The sequence below is a fragment of the Cephus cinctus genome, unplaced genomic scaffold, assembly GCF_000341935.2.
Source record: "Cephus cinctus unplaced genomic scaffold, Ccin1 Ccin1_scaffold0494, whole genome shotgun sequence".
Taxonomy (NCBI): Eukaryota; Metazoa; Arthropoda; class Insecta; order Hymenoptera; family Cephidae; genus Cephus; species Cephus cinctus.
In genome coordinates, this window is record NW_014333166.1 from 361,594 (window position 1) to 377,076 (window position 15,483).

Genomic DNA, 15,483 nt, shown 5'->3' on the forward strand with positions numbered 1-15,483 from the left:
GGGGGGGGGGTATGGACGTTCCTGGAAAATTATGGTAATATAATAAGCAAGGGCACATGCCAATTTAGGCTTAATTAGTCTACTTCGGCAAGGATTTTCGGTTAAAGGGGAAAGGGTTGTAGCCTTCGGGGCAACTTCGGATCGTTTATCCATCCACTTCAGATTGTTCGCATTGTTAGCGTGTAATGGGTTGCTGATGGGTTGGTCCTTCACGGATTTCTGCTTTTCGAGTTATGCCGTAGAAATATTCACGCAGTGCTAATGTACCGTGAGAGGGTTCCATCGGACTGTTAGGATTTACAGGCTGGATCGCCGTGACTTTCGAAGTTACGATTCATTCATCCACGCGAATAAAACTACTACCGCCATTCAACAGCGAACCGACTAAACACATTGACGTTCTAAAAAAAGAATTCTACACCAGACCTTTTCTTTCTATTTAAAATACTAGAACGAGCGCGCTTATTCAAAGTCTCATATTACTTGATGATTTTTCATCTGCGAAACCATAAAAATCCAGTTCACATATTACTCGGAGTAAGAAGATCCATGCTTAGATGGTGTATAGAAACCTTAGAACCTTAACCTACATAATGTGCTGTCCAATAGAATATCATATGTGCCTAGGACATAAGTAACCTCCAAAAAAAATTTAACATCGTATCTTCACCATGAAGATAGATTAGCCACAGTCTCCGATGGTAAGATCGATAACAATACACGCAATCAATCATCCTATTAATTCTTAATACCTCCACAGTGCTAACTCTCCATTCTGATTATAGTATTCGCCATGAAAGAGTACATGGAACTTCATTGCCTTCCTTTTGACGAGCACAAAAGTCTCTATAGACCTTGAATCGGTATATTCACGTTATACCCATGTTAACGTGACGACCATCGGACTACCGGGTGATCCATGAAAGGTAACTGGGATATACAACTCGGTAAGAAAGAGACTGTACAAGTACATAAAGCATATCCCCTTAGGTCGAGTTGGTTAAGGTTAACATTAAAGATACACAAGGCCATAATGAAATAATCAATTCAACTACGAAATCCCCTTTGACCCCTCCGATCTTCATTCAGGTCAGTAAGGGTCACTAATGGGACGTTTCATTTTATCCCGATAACCAATAGCGTCCGAAGCTAATCAACTTGGGCGAATTCGCGCTGATTTTATCATGGCTAAAAAAAAAAGCAAAATCCTATTACTACGTCAGTGCCCGCTGAAATATCGCCAGGAACCGTTTACAGCTGTCGATATATTCGCTCCGACAGACTTACAGCTAACAATAACCAGAGTCACCACTGACTCGGTTCGATCCTAAGGATGCCGCAGCTGAACAAAGAGCAACGTCACTCGACTCGATAGCTCCTTCGGTAACACGTTTATCTGAGTCTCTGACATAAGACGTTTTAAAGCACTACTTGAATACAGTCGTTCTCGCGGAAATGTCACTTACCTACCACCTCTGTGTGCTTTACGATTCCCCGTCGTTTCACTTGAGGCGCACAGGTATACACGTACGTAGTCAGGAGTGTATTCGTTAACGGAACGGCGCGTGGATTGATCGTAGCCATAATGTAAATTGGTTTGTCAGAATAGAAACCGTCGACGTCTTCTGTATTTTACCAGGGTGTTAAATAGGTAATTTAATCTTAACGGTATATCTTCATTCACCAAAGTAAGGAAGTTCGTCTTGTCTAACCAGGCCATAAAGTTAATTAAGATAAATACACGGTGTATCAAGACGTACGTTTGAATCGCGATTGGTTACCGATTTCTCTGTAATAAAAGGATCGTAAATCAAGATTGTACTATGGGCGTTCGTGACTATACAGGTCGTTTCAAAAATTAAAAATTGGAAATACATTGTCTATGGATATACGTCTATACATAATCGTAGTGTTAGCGTGGTCTCGATGCTGATGTGTATATATATATTTGGTAAGTTTTATAGACGTGTGTACCTTATATAACTCCACCAGCAAGGATCTGCCGTTCTTGTTAATTACTACTGCGTATTGAGATTAACGACATCTACTTGTATTTACGCGAGGATGGCTTTATTGGCATCGCACGCTGCCAGTTAGGCGTATAGCAGAGTGCGGTCAAGGCTAATTGGTACAGACGGTCAGTTCAGTGACAGGCCTGATATACAGAGTCTATTCGGAAGGGTGGGATACCCTTTGGCGAAATTAAAAGAAACACTCGTCTGAAAGGAACTGTAGAGATCCAATTTCGAGACCCGAGACTTATCTTTAGGTAGAAAGATATTAGGATTTTTCCTATATATATGTGTATATATACATGCTATACGAAGCTCAAGTAATTTCCAAGGGAAATCATTGAATTTTACGTGATTTACAAAGATTCTTCTACGGAGCCTTTAGCGGCTTCACCTTTGATCCCTTCGCGGGGATTTCTCATGGCGTAAGATAACGTTCGTCCGTATTTCGTATCTCGCGGCAAAGAAGAAAAAGATTTCGTAGACATTAAAGAACGCTAAAGACACGTAGACTGCCGTTTGGATATTTCGGGTGGTATAAGGGAGCCAGGTCTTATTTAGGCGTAGAGTGAGGTCTCCAATTACCGAAAGAATAAAAAGAAGAGGACCCGAGCCAAAGTGGGAATAGAGGTGGAGATGAGGAAAAAAAAATGTACAAAAGGAATTCAAGGTCGAGCCTAAGAGACTCACAGAATCCGCAAGTAGACTGAATTGAGAGTAACTGCTTGTACAAATGGCATGGACCATCCCCCTCTTAATCTGGTGTATTTATAAGACACAGGATAAATCGAATGGCACTACTGGTACACGGCCATTGTTCCATGGCCAATGCACACTTGCAGTCTCCGTGTGATGCTGGGACTAAAATAAAGATCAGTTACGTGCCCGAGATAATCACAAGGACCGTCCTAAGATCCAGAATAGATGTGATCTACGTCCTTTGACAACCTTAGCTATAGGTATACCCGCGCTTTTGCATTTACGTGGAGTTCCCCTTAGTGCATTTATCGTGAATCTTTAGTAGAGGAGACGTCACTCGTCATTCGCAAATGACGTAACAAAGTACTACGTTATAAATTGGCGAGAGCTTTCGCAGCCGGCTGTTATAATCTGGTTTCGCGTTAAGCCGGAAAACTCAGCTCGTCGACAAAAACACTCTGAAAGCAAATTAAGATAAATCTGAGCTATTTACTTCTAGTGACTGTACATATATATACACGGAGAGAATTAATTAATAATTTTATCTATGAAATTTACAATAAAATTTACTAGAAACCATCAATCGTAGAAAATCGTTACCATTTCATTACTTAATATTTGTAACACACGATATTTTGAGTGGCTATACAAGTAAATTTTACTGCATTCCCCGGTAAAAATGTACCTAACTTAATGTAAAACTTGTGGATGATTTACAAGAAAATAATCTGATTGATATTCTCACACCATTGCAAAGCATTGTAACGTATTTTCTTAACTTGAAACCGTTAGCGAAAATCCGGGAACTAACATACGTCAAATTCGACCGTGCATCCGCACGGCAGGCGGGCACAGAATGGCCCAGCCAATTCTCTTTTCACCGGGAATCGACGAGCCGGTAATACCTATAGCTACTTTTTTCTCTTTGATAGACTCAGCGCGAACAGAGTACCTTTCTCTCTCAAAGATACAGAATCGGGATACAACTAGAGCCGAAATTTCGTTATCGTCCTGGGATGCATTTGGCGTTTCGCATTCGGTGGCTATTCGCTCGCTGCATTCGAATGACTCCCGTTAATTCGGCAGTTGGAACGTTTCTTCGGCAATTATGCCAGCCGCGATATGTTCCGCCTGCAATAAACTGTCCATGTTACATTACGGTAGAGAGTGTCCGGTATTCTGGAGTATTGTAACGGAGTAAGGGACAGGATGTGGTCGACGTTAATGGCATGTGCTAGACTTGGGCCATAAATGCGAGCAGCATCGTGGCATCGCCATGCTGGACGCTGCTGGACGTCCCCTCGACGCCCCCCGACGCCTCTCGACGCCGCCCTTACTCTATCAGTAGCTGCGGCTTCCACAGACATTGCACGCATGCACGCAGGTTCTAGGGAGTATGTGTCTCTATATATCGTATGATAACCTCTGGAGGGGCTTCTATTTCGACTAGACTACGCTGAGTTAGTATTAGGAGTGTTAGATAGGGTTACGTAGACTTAGATCTAACTGGCCAGAAATTTATACCCACATGAACACGCGCTGCAGCTTTGGTTGGATCTCGTGTCGCGGTTATGCGGTTAATCAGAGTGCAGTTGAGATCTCACTAAAATTTTCAAGCAAAACCATAAATATATACACATACAGTTCGATTAAGTTCATCATAAACTTCTTCTCCAGAAAACGTATTCAATAGGGAATAAATTACGTGGATGTTAAATCAGTTATAATTTTGCAAATGATGGACCACCTCGAGTGGCTATCTTTTTCGGGATAATTATTAAGTTTATTCAGGTTACGTCAGCGTCGGGTGAAATGCACTATGGTCACAGTCTGATTCCGCGGATAAAAGGTAGCAGACTCGAGACACGCAAAAAAAGAAAGGCGAGGGGGAACGAAAGAGAGAAAAAAAAAAGAAGGAACAGAGCTACGGCAAGTGGAGTTGTGCGTTGGCAACCAGTCCCACAGGAAGCATGCCAAATTATTTACGGGGACGCAGTCATTACGGGTAATTATGGTCCGAAAATGCAGAAATTACGATGCTGAGTCCGCGAAGTAACGCTAACGCGTTCGTTAACCTACAACCTGGAGCTTTCGTACTTTCTCTCCTTTACAATATAAAATATGTACATCCATATATATATGTATAGTTCAGCACGTATCCCGCACATGCTTAATGTGATCCTCGAACTGCGATATGGGGCCCCGTGTCTTTTTGGGCCTCGCTGGGACTCTTAATTAGCCGGCGGATGCACGTTTCGCAAATGCGAGTACTAGACTGACCATCAGAGTCAGACCCATCGCTTCCGGGCCCATCGTCATCGATCATTCGCCCTTCGAAGCAATCGTGTCGGACAGGTTTCTCGCATAACGCACATTTGCATAATGCATCTGATCGCCTCACACGGGGAATCCTGCGGTGCAGTACATACAGTCTATGCAGCCCCATCTCTCGCACGCATTCTGTACAGACATACGTCTGTCTATGGATCTACATGGATCTATATAAATGGGAGCTCGAAAGAGAATGACTATCCGAGGAGTGAGTATCTTTATGCTCAGACTGAAAATTTACTTTATAGAGAATATCATTGGTCGGTTGTAATAAAGCGATTCTATTATGGGGGAATGTCTAGGCAATAAGCAGTAACGTGGCTCTACAGCAATTCCAAGGTACTTCGCATAGACTATACATAGTCCGTATAGGAATGCGTGCTGAGGATACATAACCCTTGTACGTGGCTTATACTATGTATCGAGATCGTGTATAAGTAAATAAAGGGATATAGGCGTTATACAATAAGGCAGTCGGGACGAAGGTACGTGTACTCGTTATTGGACAGTATAACGGATACCAAGGAATGGAATACACAGAGTGCTTTCTTGGTCAGCCGAACGTTGATCACGAATCAGATTCTCCTTTTCTTTCTCTCTTTTTTTTTCTTTTTACCCACGTATCGTCAACAGATTTCAGACGTTTCTATCGAATCGGAATGACCGTTGCGATTCTTGGGACTATTTGACAATCTATCTAATGCGTAAGGGTTTCTTGTACTTTTCGGGGAATTCTACTTGAGGTATAGAATAAAAAAAAAAATAAGAGGATCAGTTGCCATAGCGAATTCTCTCTCGATTAAATATCAAGAATTGAACGTCTTGCTGTAAGTAAACGTGTGTAAAATATCGTTCGAGAATCCCTCGAGATACTGAGAAGACAGCAATTGCTTACGACTTCGGGTTTGGATTCGGTGGAGGAGGACACTCTGACACGAGAGGAAGGAGAGGAAGACGAAGAAAAAAAAGTATGAGAGCATGGAACACGATCGACCACCACTTCATACCGTGCTCTTTCTTTAGGCTCCTCTCGTTTCTTTCCTCTCTCTCGTTCCGCCTGTCACAAGATGGACCGTCTCCTTCCATTCGACAGGACGAAGCTGAGGTGGCGACTTTCAATCGCAATTCAATTCGAAGCAGCCTCCCTGCGCAGCCGTTTGTTCCAGACGACGATGCAATCGCGTAATAATCAGGACGGATGTACTTTTTCTTTGAGCGAAACAACAATTTTGTAATTTTACTTTTTTCGGGAAATTTAAGATATTGGATTACCTCTGTCGATGTATTGCTCTATGGGGTTCACCTGGTTCCGAAAGAGCTCGTATAAGCTGATAAAGAAGTACACGACAGGAATTATTTGTTGGGAATAATTTTTTTTTCTTTTCTCAATGTTTTTCCTAAGATTGGCAATATCCTCCAACGTACATGGCCCGGCGATTAGTGTAGGAAATTTATTGGCTCGAGATTAATTAAACGATAACACCTATCTCTGTTGTTTGGAATACACGCAACTTTCGTTCTTGTGTATTTTTCATATACAAAATGTATTCTCGGTGGCCTCGACTCTTCTTCTTCTTCGCGTCTCTTCCTCCTAAGGGACAGAGCAGACTGATATTTAAAACGTGTTATAAATAGACACGGCGACATTGAGCCGCTCAAGAGATTAATGATCAGGGCTCTGGCGGACAACGTGGCCTAAATGTTCTCCATGACTTCTCAGGCAGATCCTCGACTTCCCGCGAAGCGGCAAGACCAAGCGGTAACCCCTTTTTGCCATCGAAATGAAATAAGATCAAGGCTGCCCGTAAAATTCCCCATGAAGTATCCTCGTATTTTCGTATCTTCGTAGCGACAGACACTTGCTGAGAGATCAAATTGGCTTCTGCCCACGAGAGAATGATTTATTGATTTCGTTTCCGTTCGGCATTGATGATCTACACATTGACCTCTGGAGAACCCAGTGGGAATAATGGCGGACGCGCCGGGTACTCGACCGAGCGAAGAGTCTGCCGGCTCTTCTTCAAGTATAAAATAAGGCACGCACAAGCAGAAAGAAAAATATTAAGGGAACGACGTCCCACGCGAAAAACTTCTCAAATTAAAGAGAGCGAGCTATTTGCGACCATGGACTGTACCGCCAGGAATGGCAAGAGAGGATTCGTCTTGGTGCTTGTTTTGTCTGCGGGAGGTTGGCTCTCGAGTCTTGTTAAAGGGGAGAGAGAGAGAGAGAGGGAGAGAGTGAGAGAGGAGGTGAGGAGGGAGAGCGAGAGAGTCAGGAAGTGTTGGTGCTTCAGTGAATGCACTAGAGGGAGAAGTGTACTTGTAGTTGAAGTCAGAGTCAGAGTCGAAGTCAGTATGAAATCGAGGTCACGGTTGCAGACTGGTTACGCAACGCGAATCGACCGCCACGACGATAAAGCGCAGCGCCATATACTCTATGGAATATGGTGTGTTCTTATGAAGTTGCCCTTAGAGACAACCATGAACAGAGTATCCTTGGCGAATTTTTTAGTTGGATTTTTTTTTTTGTTGGAAATTGGAAATTGGAACATCTGGATTTTCGGTATAGGTCCAATTCGACTTGCGTTATCTCATGTAAAATTCATTTTGTTGCCACTTTTTGCAAAGATATAAAATTTCATCGACTTTCATATATTCTGTTCCAGATTATATCACTGTGTCAAGTACCGCAGTGGCTACTGCAGTTATTCCATACTCGATGCACCGGTGCATGGTGCATAGTTGAAACGTCACACTGACACAAGAAGCATTTAAGTTAATGAGAATTCCACTGTGCGTTGAGGTGTTTAAAATATTCTCATTGGAATTTTATCTCGTCTCGGTTAGGAATTCCGTGTAGCCAGCACGATTTATTCGCACGAGAAAGCCGATTAAGATTCTGACTTCTATGTCATTGGATATTTTTATTTTTATAGAACGAGTACGAATTTTTTGGTTAATCCTGGAATTCCCATCTCTGTGTGTCTATATGTGGTATATGTTATGTCTGTATTATAGAAAAGTATCTACGAGCCATTCCATACTCATTTCACTGTATCCGTGAAACTTATCGCGTGCTTTGCTCTTCCCCGTGACAGTGCGAGATTTAAAGCACGAACAAAGCCGCTTTTGACGAAGCTCCGTTCGGCACGTTCGAGGATTTCCTGGCCTCCTGCTGTTATCCAGAGGACGATTAAGTCCCTGAAGACCCTGACTGGAATTCCTCCTGAGGCCATCATCCAATCTCGCCTCGTAATCATTACCATTTCTAGCCTCCCCTCTCACCCGAGGTTCTTCCTCGCTTAAGGATATCCCGCTTTATGCATTCGCAGCTCGAATGACTGTGCGAATTATTTGGCCTTGAAAGACCAAGAAAATTCCAATTTTTTTTATTCGAAAGAATGATAAGAAAAACATTTTTAATTAATAAAATCATTTTAATCCCCTTTCATTATTTTTTATCTTCAATCAGCATATTACTCTGCCCAATTATCCTAAATGGAAAATGACTCGCTCCCTAAAAATTTGCACTTTCAATAAACAGCCAGAGCTATGCAGTCGCACGATGCGCGTGCCAATGCAGTTCTCCTTTATCGCTCCGATATATTTCGATTGTTTGGAAAAGGAAAAGAGACGAGTTCTTTATACTAATATACGTTCCGCCGTCTTTACTATTCCATGATTCCTTTCGTACGTCAGACCGATTTCTGGCGAGTTTTAAATTCCGCGAGTACACGCCGGAAATGAGGAAAGTTTGTAATAGCAGTGAAGCCAGTGCGAATGGAAAGTACAAGTGCGCATGCGCCGATGCATTACACGAATACGATATTATATACGTAACGCAGCGTAACCATATTGAATTGTACATTGATATTAAATGGTCGAACGTTAACGATCATTTCTAGTCATTTGCACAGAGAAACTGCTTGATTGCCTCGTGAAAATATCGTCAAAATTTTATTGTACATTGACTTTAGTGACTATGCAATTTTGCATGCATCTATAACAATAATAATTCCAGTGCACTTAGGCATACGTGCCAGTGCGTAGGTACGTGAACTGGTAATAATTTCAAACCGGGCAGCTCGTGTGTCAGATGCAATCAGCCCAACGTGTATTTATTTATACTTTTTTAATACATCTCATGCGTTACTAATTACCCCTGATTGCGATAAAGTATCAAGATACACGTATAAGAATGCTCGCGCCATTACCATGTTTTTCTCTCTCGGACCTCTCCATAAACCAAGAGCATTACAATATGGAGTACACATGTTTACAGTTACGGGATAAATCTCACATGATACCAAGGCCAAGTCGAGATACCACGGTATCATGTATCCACGCCATCAAAAAATTAGCAGATGCAATTTAAAAAAAATTGAATTTTCAAATCTTGAGTTTTTCCCCCGTGCTACCCCATATCGATTAATCTCATCTCTCGTCACTGGGAGTCATTAAAATTTTCTCAGATCATTTTTACTTGTCTGTCTTAACGCAGCATCCCGTGGCACTTCGTGTCATTTCACTCGACAGTATTGGTCCAGAGATGCTTCGTTTCACAAGACAAGATTTAAATGATAGCATCGACACACTAATGGACCTTGAAATTGATGTTCTTGGATGCTGCGTGATGTCCGCTAACGCACTGCAACTTCGCGTAAGACACGCACCGTATCTCTACACGCAATGCACTTCCATGGATATGCAAGCAGATAAATATACAGTTATACCATACGTATTTACGGTGGATGCACAGGTGCTCCAACATACTCAGAGCAAAGAAGGCGTTAAAGGTACATGAAAAGTAGTCGGATGCTGTTGCGTCTCTCACTTTAATTACTTTAATTTGCAGGTGCAAAGTAAAAGAGCTTTAAGTTTTCGTTGGGTCACTTTGATTTACAAGGTGCGAGAATGCCGGCGCGTTTGTCCCGAGGAGTGGCCGTATATGGGACTATCAGTGAGAGTGAGCGAGAGGGAGGTAAGTAGAAGATCTTTTGACGCTTTAGAAAAGAGGAATAAAAAATAAAGACAGGAAGTAAAGAAAGAAAGAAAGAAAGAAAGAAAGAAAACAATTAGAGGCTCGTATATACGTCGGCTCGATGTAATCCGGTACTGTGTGAGCAGTTTCATTATGTTTCCTCTTCTTCTTTTTTTTTGTCATTCTCTTCCCTTTTCTATTTTATTGGAGACACAATATGTGCTGCGCCGAGTATTAAGCTCCGAAAGCACACAGATCGAACACGATCCTACGGTAGACAACGCCCAGGGCTTTGATGGGTCTGTTCGGTACCCGGCCGGTTGTGCTGGAGTTGTATGGGGGTTGCACGGGGGGTGGGTAATGGCGACTCCTATCAGCTCTGTACACTCCGAGGGCGGCAACCAGGACCAGAGCTGGCGATATTCTGATGAGTTACGCTGATAGTACCTGCATGCACCCTTGGATACCACTTTGAATATTGGATAGTTGTTGAACTTGCAATTTAGTATCGTCTTCAATGAATATTATGCCTGCCTGCCCACCGCTTCGATGGGCATTAGGGACTTAAGTTGCTACCAAACGAGTTTTGGCATCGAGTTCCATATAGATATACAAGGGTATTGAAAATTCGATCAGCTGGGCTTAAAGAGATTTCCATCGAGTAACGACATAGATATTTTTAATTCAACGTATAGTCGACTTGACTATTGCCATATGGTTAAGGCTTTGGATTAAAATAACGCTAGGAGTCATCGTCCGGTATCTTCTTTTACTTGGTACGGGACATACATAAATTTTAAGTTAAAGGGATACGTAATTATTTATTATTTATACGGCACGCGTGTAAAAAGCGCGAACATGAAGGACCAGTGTAAGTATACCCTTGCGTAATTATTTATGACTCCGATGGTAATGTGTACGTTCTCTTGACACCTGCGTGCAGACTGCCCACCCTGATCCTTATCGTATTTGCTCGTTTTATCGATTTCACTCGCCGGTTAATACGCATCGTTCGATCGATTAATTCGCCGATATAAATAAGATATGATTGTTCTGTTTGATCCTTTTTCTGAAATTCCAAAATGTTTTAATGACGCAGTGATAAATAAAAATAATTTTGCAAAATAGTGGAATCGTTGTTTCATAGCTATATCGGATTCCATCGTATCGCCATTAACTACATCCCTTAAGTTTCAACCCCCCGTCGTCCCGGCATTCAGCGTTTCTATGAAACGACGATTCCAGCAGGGTGCAGGAGGCCTTAGCAATGTTAATTGCGCGCTAAGATTTAAGGACCACTAAATAAAGCTCGCCAGTGTGCGACTCCCGGGAGTACTGTGTGTAGCCACCCTAATGGTCAGCATCCAGAGAAGCCCAAGTTACTTTTGCGGCCTCTCGTGTCAACTTAATTCACTGTACGTTCTGACTCTCTCCTTTTCCATTCGTTCCATAGAGACTGCCCGAGTGAACGCTCTCCAGCATCCACTGATATTTTCCTCGTATTTCTATTCGCCTTAATTGCCAATAATCTTGGCAGGGACAAGCCTCTAGTTTTCCTATTACAACGTTCAAGGTGGTGGTGGCTGCGTTTTATGGGATTCTGATTGCAGGCCATACGAGATATACATTCTTGACATACTGTTATACATAGTCTTTCAGACTATCTAATCTTACTGCTTCCCATATGCAAATTAGCGCACCAGTGAAAGGAGTCCTGATTAAATACTACGTTTCAATTAATCATTCGCATATGCACTACCTGAAATAATTAATTGTGTCTGACGTAACTAAATTCATGGATTGCATTATATTAAAATTTGAGAATATTATTTTTAGAAATCATTTCACTCATTGATTAATGAAAATAAAAATGCACTGACAGGTACACAGAGAATAATCATTGTTCTTTCAACGTTATATGCATCTAAAAAGACTACCTTTATCGATTTCCTTATCAGATAACAAAATAAGCGTCATGGATCGTAACAACGCATTATATGTATATGATGCATGTAAAACTGGAATGAAGGGAGGAAACATTTTTGTCTACTGTCAAGTGCACCTTGTATTATTACGTGATAGGACATCGTTGAGATCAAATTATAATTAACAGGTGGATGATAAGGCAGCGAGATAAAACCTAACCGAGCCGAATAAATCGGCTGGATGACGAACACTTTATTCACTAGGTTATCTTTGTTGGACTTGTGAAGACAGTAGTGATTACATTTATCGGTGTTCATAGTGTTAAAATGAATTCTAAACTCATTTTCTTGGCTCTCTGCACTTTGCTTTATCACTCCGCGTGCGCACAAGGTAAGTCTAATATATTTTAATAATTTTTTTTAATGACCTTCCTCACTTCCATAACTCCGCATCATACTTTAAGACGCACCAACGGCGGACATATACATTTACGACAGTGCGCATGCTCGTTCTTATCACATAGATAACACGTGGGAGGAGGGAAGACTAGAGAATGATTTTCAAGTACACGTCAGATTACATTCGTGTGCTTCTTGGAATAGATATAAATTGTTTCGTTTTGTAGAATTCCAGGAAAGAATTCCAAAATTGAGTTTAAGCAGTGACGCCGAATTTGGGCTACATGGTCGAATAGTGAATGGTACGAAAGCGATACGGGGTCAGTTTCCACATCAGGTAAAACGATCATCACGTGCTGTCTGATGAATCATAACTGTATGATCATAAAAAAAAAAAATTATTTTTAGGTATCATTGAGAAGACGTTTTTCGGACAGTCATTTTTGTGGTGGTAGCGTAATTACGGAATCGTGGATAATAACGGCAGCTCACTGTCTTTACTTGTTGGTATCAGATCATCAATGAGCCAAGTGAACAGTAAGCAACGGAGATTTTAATAATTTTAGAAACGGAATGCCAATTGAAGCATGGACCATACTAGTGGTCGGTGGAGAATTATTGCTAAACACTACAACATCCACTGGACAAAGAAGCGGAGTGACTACTATGATGATTCATCAGAATTTCGACAATTCCACCCTGGAGAATGATGTTGCTCTCTTAAAGGTACATTCTTTATTCCAAGCAGCCATTGTTTACCCTAGACTCGAACGTTATACTTGCAGCTAGAAACACCTTTTGTCTTCAACACGACAGCCCTGAAGCCCAGGCCGTTGCAGACGAGTTCAGTGTCTCCTGGTACTATGTGCCAGGTCGCAGGATGGGGTTATCCCGCCTTCGTGAGTAGTTCAAATCTCAGGAGGAATTATTTTGCGATTCGCAATCGATCATCAACTTCCTATTCCTTTTACCTAGGACATTAGCGTAGTCAGTAACGAATTGTTGTACGTGAACCTGCCTCTACTTCATCAGACTCTTTGTCGGCAACTTTTGAAAAATTATTCAGACGTCCCTGACGGGATGCTCTGTGCTGGGTATTTGGAAGGTGGAAAGGATGCCTGTAAGGTAATTATTAAATTTTACCATAACAAAGATACGTAAGCTTCTGATTGATTATTTAATTCATATATTTATTATGTAGGGTGATTCTGGTGGGGGCATGATTTGTAACAATGTTTTGACTGGAATCGTGTCTGGTGGTATCGGATGTGCTTGGCCAAAGACTCCTGGCATTTATACGGACGTGAAATTCTACAGGAGTTGGATTTCTGAAATGATGAAAAATTCGACGGAAAATGACAACAAGAATGTGACAATTGTTGTTTCGTCAACATCGAACTCAGCTAGGCCAGGAGATGAAGCGTCTGGTGCAATCCCAACGATGTGGGCATTCTTCTTACTGCTCAGTACACTCGTTCTTTTATTAAATGACACAGACTTACATTTAGAATAACAATCAATTAATTCCGACAAAGTTCGGATTTGACCATTTTCATACGTAGTTCTCTTTCTCGCTGTACATTAATAACAAAAGTACATATGTATATGTATATACTAGTTCATAGATTTAGTGTAGAACACCTTTTTTTTTAATACGAACGACAAAAGACTATTCAAAAATAACAAGTATCCAAATTTCACGTTAGAAATCCGACCGTGACATCGAAATCTACACATGACTTTTTCGCGATCAGATAAGAATAATCAGTGTCGCAATTCAGGTAATAAAAATATGTTTGTAAATAAATAATTAAAAAGTATCCAGTTCACAAATATAAATAGATCATCGCTTTATAAATTCTTTACTTAGTCATATAGTCAGCATGTACTTATAAGTGAATCACTCCTGATTCATCCTTCCTGTATAATTTTGATTACTCAAGCAAGCCCGGGTTATCTCCAGTTTCCGCGGTGTAATACGTTCGAGATACGTAGAATTTCTCTCCCTCGTGGACACTGGTAACTAGGTCCATCCAGTGGATGCTGGAATCTCCATATACATATAAAGCAACGGCGATACCTTTAGGCGAATATAGCAAATAAAGATATCCGCCTCCCCCCCCCCCCTCCTCGTGTGCCATTCCTAATTGAGCAGGACAGCAAAGTTCATAAAGATCGTCCCCACTGATATTTTCGTGACATAGCTACAAATTACGTTGGGCATCCAGTTGGAATTTACGAGTACGGAGATATTTCCTTGCCAGGGTAAAAACGAATCGCGACTTCGTATAGCGAATCTCGTGATACAGTCGAGAAAGGGACTGGGCGAGGAGAGGAGGGAGCCACGAATCCCAGGAGGGACAACCTTCGAAAATATGTATAATGCATAACGTATCACGTTGTGAGATTGGTAATGTGGTACGGAACACTTAATTTTCTCATTTGAGTGTACACAATCGATCTGTTTGTTATTAGGGTACAGTCACCTAATAGGAAACACGTCTGAGTTAGGTATGCATTTAGCTACTAGACTGTACGGAGGGACACACCTTCAATGGCTAGGACTATATGTTCTTGTGCAAGCAATTCGGCACCCACTGCCAACAAGTTACAAGTTACACATAAAGCTCCATACACACGGTTAACACATCGTGCTTTCGCAGCCCCCTGATATATTGGTACTGCTAAATAATACATGCCCCCCCCCCCCCTCCGCCTTTACCTTGGCACTCGGCTTCTCCATGCTGGATGCTCAACAAGGCAAAATACTCGCTGCCAGACTCGGGAATGGGGGTTGTTCTTATTGTACGTATTGCTTAATCCGTATTTCGAAAGCATCTGAGAAGAATGAATTAAGCTACTGGATTCAATATGGGTTGGGACTGATTAGGTATGATTTTATGGTAAATATTGGAAATTGACTAGTGCTGGATTTTAGGTCTGGATCTGATGCGGATGCTGGGTGATAACGTGGAGAGTGTTGGCGGTTGGATTACACGCTGGATTCATTAATATTCCTATGCCTCTCTGGGAATAGGTGGGGGATGGCTGTTATGGTGTTGGGTCGTTCCGAGTATAGGAAGAGACTTTAAGAGGGGTGCAAGAGAGAGGGCGAGAGAGAGAGAGAGAGAGAGGG

At 41.7% G+C, this 15,483-nt stretch overlaps 1 protein-coding gene across 2 annotated transcripts; it reads left to right on the forward strand.

Moving 5' to 3' along the window:
• Positions 1–12,057: 12,057 nt before the first annotated feature.
• On the forward strand, positions 12,058–14,187 carry LOC107268164 (trypsin-2). 2 transcript variants are annotated; one of them, XM_015740649.2, is made up of 7 exons: positions 12,058–12,339; positions 12,575–12,667; positions 12,756–12,850; positions 12,914–13,073; positions 13,133–13,246; positions 13,323–13,472; positions 13,549–14,187. In XM_015740649.2, exons 2-7 carry the CDS (start codon positions 12,647–12,649, stop codon positions 13,858–13,860), a joined length of 852 nt encoding a protein of 283 aa, XP_015596135.1. In that variant the 5' UTR covers positions 12,058–12,339; positions 12,575–12,646; the 3' UTR covers positions 13,861–14,187. The 2 variants fall into 2 exon arrangements, with proteins under 2 accessions (XP_015596135.1, XP_015596134.1); XM_015740648.2 differs by having other exon boundaries at positions 12,059–12,339; positions 12,575–12,684; positions 13,549–14,186.
• The last annotated feature ends 1,296 nt before the right edge of the window (positions 14,188–15,483 follow it).

Coding starts and splice junctions, on each gene's coding strand:
- LOC107268164 (XM_015740648.2), top strand. CDS start 12,276: ATGAATTCTAAACTCATTTTCTTGGCTCTCTGCACTTTGCTTTATCAC. Junction 13,074..13,132: donor ATGATGTTGCTCTCTTAAAG/GTACATTCTTTA, acceptor TTATACTTGCAG/CTAGAAACACCTTTTGTCTT. Junction 13,473..13,548: donor GTGGAAAGGATGCCTGTAAG/GTAATTATTAAA, acceptor TTTATTATGTAG/GGTGATTCTGGTGGGGGCAT.